The sequence below is a fragment of the Gymnoscopelus braueri genome (genome assembly GCF_963280865.1).
Source record: "Gymnoscopelus braueri genome assembly, chromosome: 21".
NCBI lineage: Eukaryota > Metazoa > Chordata > Actinopteri > Myctophiformes > Myctophidae > Gymnoscopelus > Gymnoscopelus braueri.
In genome coordinates, this window is record NC_137623.1 from 30,840,411 (window position 1) to 30,851,769 (window position 11,359).

An 11,359-nucleotide genomic window follows, 5' to 3' on the forward strand; every position below is an offset into this window, starting at 1 on the left:
AATAGAAAATAATATTAAACGTGTCACATTGTGATGTGTTGTGAGCTTGTAGATCAGCTATTTGGTATAAAGGGAAAAAAGGAGGGGACCAAGTTCGGAGCCCTGGGGGACCCCGGTCAACGAAGTATAGAGGTTAAGGGGGTTAAGACATGAAGGTGACGTTGACGTATGTCAATCACAGACTAGACTTTATTTTCCAGAACCTCCCATCCTGTATGAACTATTTTGTTTGTGCTAACTGCTAACATGTCGGAATTCACTGCGGGTTCCTCTTTTTGGAACATAACACAACTTTATTTTTTCTTCTCTTGCTATTTACAGACAGTGACATTTAGCTTGAAGAGGCCTGTGGCTGGTCCGATAAACATTCCCAACATTATTATTTTTCTTTTAGGGCAGATTTATATCTAAATGTTAACAACGTGCTGGGGTAAATGTTTGAATGGGGGGGAGTGGGGAAGGTAGATGAGGACAGGGAACTGAAGCCATCTCTTAATCCAGTGGAAGGAAATGAATTGGCTAAATATTTAGATTGCATCTTATTCCAACGGATGTCTATCACCACCACAGAGAATAAGATGTCTCTGGTACCAAGGCAATTTATCAAAAAATGCCATCTCTTGGTGCTTGTGTTCTGAAATGATTGAATTGGGTTTGTTTTTTTTGGAATGTCTCTGTTTGTTTGTGGCTAAGAGTTCATAAAAAGCCTTCAAGGATTGTTGATATTACATTGATAACTACTCCTTTACTCAAGGGAGCTGACCAGCAAGAGAGGCTCCATGCCTTCAGTGCACACTTAATTTGTATACATGTGCTGATGATATACACTGGGACAAATCATACGTAGCAACCCTACCAAGTCATAGACCAAACATTAATTGCAACTATTTAGGCTCACGCTTACATGCCTACACGTAAGCATACATTCCAGGCCTTCAAGAGCAGCGAGAGAGCTAATTCGCAGTCAGCTTGACATTGTGAACTGTTGCGATAAAAGGAAGGTTAGCCAATTGAATACAACCACCCTAAGGACTATACCATTTAGTTTCCTGCACTATCTGTACCGAGTGGACCTCTGACATACATAGACCTACTGCACATATAAACAGAGCTGCTACCTTTAAACACATTTTAAATCTGAGGCTTTTTGTAAACTATTTAAATCGTGTTGGGAAAAATGCTGCTAATTGTCCCAAAAGTGACTGCAAAAGATTGCTGCTATTTGCTTCAAAAAGCTTTATACCCTGTATATATAACATATATATATAGCATATAGCTCTGTTTGACACAATGCTGTACCCCTTCAAACTGTATATACTTTCCCCAGTTTTTTCTTCAATTGTTTTATTATGTTTTGACACTTGCTTTGACAATGCAAACGTATGCTTTCTCATGCCAATAAAGCTAATTTGAATTTAATTGAATTGACATCTCCAAGAACAGGCCAGGGAGATGAGGAGCAAGGAAAAAAAGGTTTAAAAAAAAAGTCCCGTTAATGCCCTAGGAGTTGTGCATCTATTGCTGTGTGCAGGTGTTAACTGGTCCCATGTGTGTTTACACTTCATATATTGTTTCACACGGCCTCAGCCTCAGTTGTGCAAAAGGCCTCGCACCCGCCTGTAGGTGAGTGGGACCTGTTGTCTGAGCAGAGGGGTGTTGGGGGGGGGGGGGGGGTGCAGGACGGAGCAGCACATCCCTGATTAAAATAACAGGTGTTAACCACTTATGCCTAATACATTGTACAACAAATAGCTAAAATAGACAAGCGGTAAGCTATATTCACTATTTTTGTACGTTTTGTTACATCAATAATAATAATAATAATAATAAACCAAAGGTTGAAAGTTGTTAGCCTTGTGTGTTTTTAAATTGCAAAAATGTTTGCTTGCCTAAGAATATGACATACAGTATTTGCACCCACTCTGGAAGCGACATGCTGCCTGGAGGTCATGGTGGCAGTCAGAGGGGATGCTGCAGCAACATTGGCACGGAAGGGAGTCAGATTCGCACAGCCACGTGGGGTGATTCGCCTGGCAAATGAGAGGAGGGCGGTTTGAAGTCACTTCAAAACAAATTGGGGCTCTTTTGGAGGAGGCCAATCTGACTCCCTCATTAAATTTGCATGTCAATGCAAGCTGCTTGGCCGCCTGGTACTTCACAAAAACGGCCAGTGCTAATGATCCTGTTGCTACTATACCGGATCCTTCTGTTGTGGAGCCGCACTGTGACTGCTGGCTCCGCCTCAGGCCAGAGGAGGCCTGCTTTCGTGTAGAAAACCACTTTGAACAGTGGAGCTCATAAGGGGTCATTTCAGACCGCTGCCATTTTTAACCATAAGGTTCTAAGAGGTCTTCAACATTTTTTTTAGGCCAAGGACCCCTACTACATATTGTATACAATTGTATACAATACAATTGTATTGTGTTTTTCATAGACTTGTTTGACAGCACTATCATCAGTGTTGTTCAATCAATGTTTTTTCTAGTGCGTATATTAAGACATTTTGACCTTTGGCTCTGTACTTGGTCTGCTCTTTTTTCCCTCTCCACCAAATCTCTTCGCCAAAAAATAGCAGATTTACATGCTCACAGCGCGCTTTGTGAGGTTGTAGATCTGCTATTTTTCGGCAAATGTTTTCCCCAGGATAGTGATGCTAAGGTCAAGTGAAGTGGTTAATGTTAAAAAAGAAAAGGTTCCTGTTACACAAAGATTTGGCAGCCCCCCCTGTGGTAATTCCGAGGATCCCCTAGGCCTAGGGGTCCCGGACCCCCCTGTTGAAGACCCTAATGCTTAATTTATTTATGCTCCGTCATATTACAGCGTCGTGCAGTGAAAATAGCTCACAACGTGCTGGGTGTATGTGTGCGTGGGTGAGTGTAAATGTGCTCCTAACTGCCCACCCCCGCAACACTCATCATAAACATCAGCCATCAGCTAGGTGAAGCTGAAACAGAATTTCTCCCATGGGACTAACAACGGTCTCCCTTTCCATTACCTTTGTGCATCCTCACTGTCATCGTGTGTTTGGTATCAGCAGGTGAGCCAATGGAGCAGAGCAGGCCTAAAGAAAACAGCAGGCACATTAGGAGGGCCAGGCAGAGGACCTTGTTATTATTACAAGGGTAATAGTCCTGAGGGAGGCCCAGAGCGAGGGCTCAGCCGAGCTAATGCAAGCTGCCATAAGTGGTTAGCTGCTAATAGTGTTTTCCTGTCCTCCTAATGGAAAGAAACAAGGGTCAACTTCAGCATAGGGAGACAAACTCCCAGCAATGTGGTCCTCTCTCTGCTTCAAACACGGCAGCACCAGACCAAGCAACCATGCAGTTGCCATGAAGAGTAAACTTGTCCTTGAATTTCTGAGGCAGAGCATTCAAGGTAACTCTCGGAGTGACACTAGCAGTTACACTGAGGATTTTACTGTGTATAATACTAGTCCTTAATGAAAAAATATAGATTTTCTCTGCATTCTTTGGCCAGTTGAATATTTGGTTGTAATTATTTTTCCTCTATGTGGCTTTGAAATACATGTCTTGAGTGTGTAGGCCATGCTTTTGGTTTCTCTATTGGTGTCTCTATCACTCAAGACAAATGAAAACTCGTTAACAATTAAACCATATGAATTGGTGGAAGACAGTATTGGAATGTGTCAAATTATCTGCACAGCGCTTTTCTTTCGTTTTTAGCTAAATGCCCCGCATTGCATTGCGTTATGAGCTTGTAGATCAGATATTTCTGGCAGAGATTTGGCGAAGAGGGAAAAAAAGGAGGGGACCAAGTATGGAGCCCTGGGGTTGCGTAAAGAGCCTAAAAAACATAACCAACCAAACCAAATCACAAATTGGTGCATAGATTATAAGCACTGCATTCATTGGGCTCATCCCCACTGAATGCAAAATTGCCTCTATAACACATATTATCAGTCTTAGCACTCTGAAAACGTTTTTTATTTACTAATGCCAAATAAAGTTTAAAATTATGTTTTGTAGTGTATATAATTTGCCTCTGTGGTGGAATGAGTGCACACAAAGTACTGATATAGCAAATTAAGATATAATTACTAACTTTTTGTATACCGACTGGTTGTCACAAAATCCCACGGTACACCGGGTCTTACGGCACACCATTGTGTAACGTATTAGCATTAAAAACCCATTAAAACCGGGAAAGCAATCTGTGTCCTTTTAGATGTTTGCATTGGCTATTCAAAAATAGCAGATATAGTACAAGCTCACAGTGTGCCACTTCGCGTGCCGCGCTGCGAGCTTGTGCATCCGCTATTGTTTAACATTTTTGAAAAATCTTGAAAGTGTGAGAACTACTGATTTAGAAGGCATTTGTAGAATCGGCCTCATGCCGGTCTTAACCCAGCAAGCACAATGACGTCATGATGACGTTATGATGACGCCCGGTCATCACCCCGGTGACGTTCAGGACTAGGCCAGATCACAGCCCATATGGGGATGATCTTTACGTCATTTACAGGACGTCATCACCGGGACATCATATGGACATTTGGACAGCAATTTTGGGTGATGAGAAATGTGTTCAGATGACGTCCTGGAAGTGACGTTTTTGTGGTCAGGATTAATTTTGGTTGAAATCAGGTGATATTCTGGGCCAGATCTGACTTGTCTTGGTTTGACTTGATCTAGCCCCAATCGAGACGTCACCTATTGGTCCGGGTCCTGACTGTGCTTGCTGGGAATGGGTTAAATCAGCAGCTATGAAGACAAACATATCATCAGTGCAATGGATGTGTCTAACGGGCCCACTTTTAACTGCAACATCTTAACATTATACGAGTAGTAAAATGTGGCTCACCTAGGAGCAGGCAGGAGAGGCCCCCTATTTACCAACACACTCCTGGATACAGGAGGGAAGTATGCTTGCTGAATTACACCCAGAGAGGCTGACTGGGGGGGGGGGGACTTACTGGCATTAGAGTGGGTATAAAATAAATAGCACTACTACTTCCAGAATAAATCCAGAGAGGGAGGGAGGAGTTGTTTGAAGCTGAAAATCTGACCTCTGGAGAGGGCTCAAGAATGACTGAGTCAGATGTACAGCATTACTGTAAAACAAGGCCTTTACTGTCAGCTTTGCAGCCACGCGCACACGCGCACACACACACACACATACACGCACACACACACACACACACACAAACAAACAAGTGTGCCAATCCCACACTCCTGCCTAGCTTTGAAACTTCACACTACCAAAGCAGCATGGTTCTGTTACTCATTAGAAGCTCTCTCTCACTCTCTCTCTCTCACACACACACACACACACACACACACACACACACACACACACACACACACACACACAGACACAGCATTACACAAATACTCACCATGTGCCTACTCATGTGCACACCTCTAGCTGCGTGACATGAATGTGGGAATTTTCATACACGGCTAAAATAGCTCTGTTTGGCTACGTGCCGAACGCTTCTCTGTGTGTGAGAGAGAAGGAAAAAAAAAACACCATCGGGTCTCATTTCTCAAGAGTCCTGTGGTTCATTGCAACAGAAAGTGAGTGAGCCCTGAACTAAATAAAAAGTCACCTTTAATGGATGTTTCGTTTCATTCACACTCACAATCAAGCTTATAGTCTGATCACAAAGAGAGATGTTGGACATTCACCCAAAGCAAGACACACACTGGTCAGTTCATCAGACAAAAATATAATATATATATATTTAAAATCTTTACAATAAGCTTGAATCACGGAACGTACACAGAGGAGTGTGCACACTCTACAGTCAAAACACTGAAATCTTAATTTTTCTAGTTTTTTTAAACTCCTCAGACAAGTCCTTTTTGTACCCTGGTGTCAGTGTAAAATTCTTCTTCTATTAAGCAAAGACAACTTGGATGGTTCGCTTCTCTTTTGCTTTCTGTATCTTTACAAATGTGCAAATAAGACAGATTTAGAATCCTTCAACGGTCAGTGTTTAAAGTCCAGGATCCTCAAGAGCAACGAACAGAACTGTCTCTCTTTCTGTCCGTCTGTCTCTCCACATCAGTCCCGCCCTGAAACTCGGCTCCTCATTGGCTCGCCTTTCATTTTCAAGTAAAGTGCTCCTTTATAGCAATAACCACACAGCGTGAGAATCAGTCTAGTCTTTTTTTCCGCCATTGAAAGAAAGACAACAACATGTGCCGCTGGCACAATGGACGAAAGAAAAAAAAAGGTGGAAATGTCTTTTTTTTCTCATTTTAAGTAATGAAAGAAAGGAACCCCAATGAGTGAGGTGTTTTAGTTTTTTTTCGGGCCAGAACAGGAAGTGGAGAGGAGAGTCACATAGTCCCAGCAGGAAGTCATACGAACTCCAGCTTGCCGTGGCCACTGTACATCCCCCAGTGAACCAGAGACATGATCTTGTCATTGCCCAGGTCGGCCTGCCGCATCTTGTCGCAGGTCAGACAGCAGTTCTCGTGGCCCGTGACGGGCACCATGCACTCCAGGTCCAGCTTGGCCACGTGGCCTTTCTTGGCGTGGTGGCCGTGGAAGCTGTAGTGGAGCCGAGACAGCATCTGCTGCCTCTGGTCCTGCAGTCGCTTGTTCTCGCTGCGGAGCATGCGCAGGGCCAGCATAATGAGCAGTACCAAGATGAGGCCGCCGGCGATGGGCACGGCGATCACCGCCGCACGGAACCATACCTCCTTGGCCGAGGCCAGCTCCTGGACCCGCGTCACCAGGTTCCTGTTGCTGCTCTCTGGCTGGTACCGACCATGATCTAGAGAAAGAAAGAGAGAGAGAGAGAGCAAGACAGAGAGAGGGCAGAAAGGAATGAGTCACCTTATCCCGGCTGAGAGCCAAAAAATAATTTCAGCTAATAAACTATAGCCCACACTGGACAGAAATCCCCACCAGGAGAGTTCCCCTTCCTTATAGTCTATGCACCTTTTCATAACTCAACGAGCCTGTATTTATGCCCAACATGCAGCCTTGTCGAGGGATATTCATTCTACAAGGCACATTCCTAACCCAGTGGGAAAATTACATGGTGCACATGCAGTAAAATAAAAAATATCTGATCTACGTCCAAGTGCTTAAAATTATAAGAAGAAAAAAAGGAGGAGGGGTGCGTGTCTATAAAGAGTAAGGTGTATGAAAAAGCTTAACGCTCACAGTATTTCAGTTGGGAAGACTAAAGAGGCAAATGTTTAATGTTTACTGAGACATCATGAAAACGTTTAACTATACCCCTTTTGTTGGTGTTTCAACTAGGGTTGGGATCCGGAAGCGGAGGAATCGGAGGAACCGTAATCGGTTCCATCACATTTGGAACCGTTTCCGGAGCCGGTTTATTACACTGTCAGTGGTTCTCAAACTTTTTAATTTCAAGGACCACCATAACTCTTGAGTGTACGAATGGAACCAAATGGACTCGTTGTACTGTACACTCTCAGAGTTATAGACCTGTAAGGGTCCATTTGGAACCCTGTCAGGTAACCCAGAGGGTCCCTGGACCTCACTTTGAGAACCACAACAATAATGTGTATGTAATACCATATGTATGATTGAATTTGTTTGAAAGTCAAAAATGAAATATATATTTTCGTTAAAGGGAACTGTTTAAGAATTGGACCGGAATCGTTCAAATCCTAAAAAGATCCCAACCCAAGTTTCAACAGATGCCTGTGCTCCAGCAAGTCTAAGGTGGCGTTTTCTTACCTGTTGAGTCTCTAGTGTGTGCCAGGTCGTGCAGGCCTCTGTAGTTGCACATGTCGTCGTGACAGCACTCTAGTGTCGTGGCCGAGACCCCGCCGAGGAGGACGTCTGTGCTCCTGGACGAGCCGCTGCACATGTCTGCAGCGTTGGCTATGGGGTCTAAACACCCATGTGTAAGTGGAGAGTTGGCGTTGTGGGGGTCCAGGACCTTGGTGAAGCAGGCGTTTAGCTCCGATTTGCACATGTATCCTGTCGCCACGCAGTGCGGCGCATCACAGTAACACCTTATCTCTCCTGGAAAGGCATCGGGAGAGAGAAGTCAGGCTGTTAATATTACATCTAAATCCCCAAGGCATACATAGTAATTGGTTAGTATAGTATCACATAATAGTACACCAATTTAAGTTAAGCTATAAGCTAAAATTGTAGCCTATTTAGATTTAGTGTGGTTATAACAGTTATGGCATATGCATACAGCAAGTTGACAACATATTTCCAACTTAAGAGGTTTTATCAGTACACCATTTTATTTTCTTAAGACCACATTAGTAACATTAATGTGAACCGAACAGCATAGGCCTTCATTTCAGAAGCAACTGTCAGAATTGTAGCCTAGTTAAAGACCAGGTAAATGAGAGACTTCAACAAACAACGTTATTCTAACATAAACTTTGCATTCGAGAGCCTTTTCGTGCAAAATTGCCCTCTTTTTTCTGTATTATAAAACAGGAACCGTGTAGCTTATAATTAGTGGTTTGTTTGCCAAAGTCAATTTCTTTCAACCCAAATGGAAACTCGTAAAGGGGGGCGAGAGAGCTCAGTGCAGAAGTCTCCTTTTTCAGTTTGCACGCAAGCTTACTTGTGGTCAGGAGGACCGCTTGGGGGGGCGGGGTGGACCCATGGGCTCATCTAAAAAGCCTCCAGCAACCTTATCATTAAGACTCTTCCCTATACACGGGCCCACTTATTAGTGTGTGTGTGTGTGTGTGTGTGTGTGTGTGTGTGTGTGTGTGTGTGTGTGTGTGTGTGTGTGTGTGTGTGTGTGTGTGCGTGTGCGTGTGTGTGCGTGTGTGTGTGTATATATATATTATGTGTGTGTGTGTGTATATATATATATATATTATATGTGTGTGCGTGTGTATATATACACATATATATATACACACACATATAAATTCCATATATAATAATAAATTTGCTTTTATTTTAAAGCTCTTACAGTAGGCTATGGATTACTCAGCCAGACATAGTAATGGTTGGAGTTGGAGTTAAGTAGTTATAGTGTTTCAAATGAAGACGAATTTGATTATTACCTTCTTGTTTCAGTGCAAATTAAGTTTTAAATCAGCCCTACATTTGACGTGTTTGCTTGTGGATGAAACTTTAGGGGGTTCACCGTGATCAACTCGTTTGTGAGTGATTGCTCTAATCACAGTAAGTATAAGTAAGATCATTAATTATGTTTCATTAGAAATGACTAGGAAGTACAAACAGTAGGCTAAAATACGACCACTAAAGCGGTGGTTCTCAACCAGTGGTCCGGGGACCACCAGTGGTCCTTGAGGGGGTTCCAAGTGGTCCCCAGCTAAATGATGGAGAGTTGGTAACCAAATGGACCCTTTTAGATATTTAACTCTTGAGAGTGTAAAATGAAACCCTTATGGGTCTATTTGGTTCCATTTTACACTCTCAAGAGTTGAATTACTGTTAAACATAATCATTACTTAATTCACAAGAAGTCTACACAATTAGTTTGTTAATTAATTGTTATTTTCATCAACGTTTGCCTGTTATCTCTCCTATGGTACCAACGTCAATACAGCACGATGGAAGTGCGGACAAAACCGTATCCAACGACAACAAAATATTCTAAATCTTGGGTCTGAGAGGCTAAATCTAATCAAATGGAGAATCCGTGGCTCAAATGCCCAATAAAATAATGGACCTCGATATGAAGAGGGTTGAAAGACACTGCACTAAAGAGAAAAGGATGCGCGCTGGAGCGTACAATGAAAACAACTAACGTTATACTCTCTGCTGCACGTTACATCCGATCTATAACTGGGTCTCACTGGGGCTTATTATTACGTTAGCGATGTGACACTGAACTTGACCAGGAACACGTTTAGAACACTGGTTCTCAAAGTGGGGTCCGGGGACTCCCAGGGTCCTCGGGGGGGGGGGGTGGTCCCCAGCAAAAGTAAGTTTATGTAGCATCACAATAATCTGAACAACTTTATCCATTTGTACGTTGACTATTCAAAAATTGCAGATCTACAAGCTTGTAGATCTTGCTATTTTTTATAATTTTTTTAAAAATTGACATTTTTGAATAATTTCGTTTTTTTTTTTACATAAATCTTCTCTTCAGGGGGTCCCTGGCAGAAAACCTTTTGAGATGGGGGTCCCTGGCACAAAACCTTTTCAGATGGGGGTCCGTGGCCAAATACATATCAATTTGGGGGGTCCTTGGCATGAATAAGTTTGAGAACCACTGGTTTAGAACACTGGCACTGAGTCTTGGTCGTTCTCTGGTAGCCCAACAATGCACTCAGAAGTCGGCTAGGGGAGCAATGCCGTGGCCCCTTTACGTTTGAACTTCAAGCCCGTTCCCAAATATGCTATTTTAACTCGATTCGGAGACGCAAACAATTAGCCCACTAAACCTAAATCTGCTCGCTGCTTATGATCATGTTATACCCTACCTTTAGTAAGAAGAACAGCCATGGCACAGAGTTCCAATTGAAGCCAAATGGAAATGAAACTGGAATGGCGATCCATTTACAGCAAATTATCTTATCCAGTAGCAGATCCCGGTTGGCCGGAGCTTCGAGAAAACAAAACGTTTTACATGAAGCTATCAAAGAAACGGATGCATTCCCGTGGCCGACGGTAGTAGTAGTGGACTCACAATCCTTGGGAAGAAAAACGCAACAAAAGAAAAAAAATCACTCCAAAAGTCTTCCTTTTTTGCGTCTACAAATCGGTGCGCATTTCTCTACTAAAAGCCGTCCGGCATTCTCGTAGAACGGGAAACAAGAACGCCTTTTCCACGCAAAAATGAAAAATTATATTCCCAGTTTAGAGATCAACACGGGATCGACTGGATCGAGGATGTTGTCACCGCTGATCCGCCTCTGTTCCTTCGGATCATCAGTTTAAGTATTCCTAGAACAGAGAAATGATAAAGAAAGGTTGATCAACTCCGGACTCTGTCTCGATCAGACTTGGAATAGAGGTTCTCTTTTAGTTGAAGAAATAGCTGTGGCCCCGGAGCTCTACTACGTAACACCTAACTCCACCCCCGAGCTCCCAATGGCCCCACCCCCGAGCTCCCATTGGCTGGGCCGGCCCCTTCATTCATTGTCTAACATTTCCATAATACCATATTCCATATGTCATTCCATTGGGTCAGGCGCCAGTCACTCCATCAGGTTATACATTTGTAATAACCACTATATTATGCATTAACAATGAATTAAAAACACAAAACCAAGTAGCTGTTACTTTTCCATGGCATGACAGTGGTGTAAAGTAACTAAGTACACTCAAGTACTGTACTTAAGTACAATTTTGAGGTACTTTTACTTTACTGGAGTATTTCCAAATTTCTGTACTTTTACTTCTACTCCACTACATCTCAGAGGAAAATATTGTACTTTTACTCCACTACAAT

General features: G+C 42.9%; 1 protein-coding gene across 1 annotated transcript; it reads right to left on the reverse strand.

Moving 5' to 3' along the window:
• Positions 1-5,554: 5,554 nt before the first annotated feature.
• On the reverse strand, positions 5,555-10,923 carry bambia (BMP and activin membrane-bound inhibitor homolog a). The gene is made up of 3 exons (XM_080417842.1): positions 10,389-10,923; positions 7,687-7,977; positions 5,555-6,745 (listed from the first exon to the last, which is right to left on the reverse strand). The coding sequence occupies exons 1-3, from the start codon at positions 10,462-10,464 to the stop codon at positions 6,327-6,329; spliced, it is 786 nt and encodes a 261-aa protein (XP_080273968.1). The 5' UTR covers positions 10,465-10,923; the 3' UTR covers positions 5,555-6,326.
• Positions 10,924-11,359: the final 436 nt, after the last annotated feature.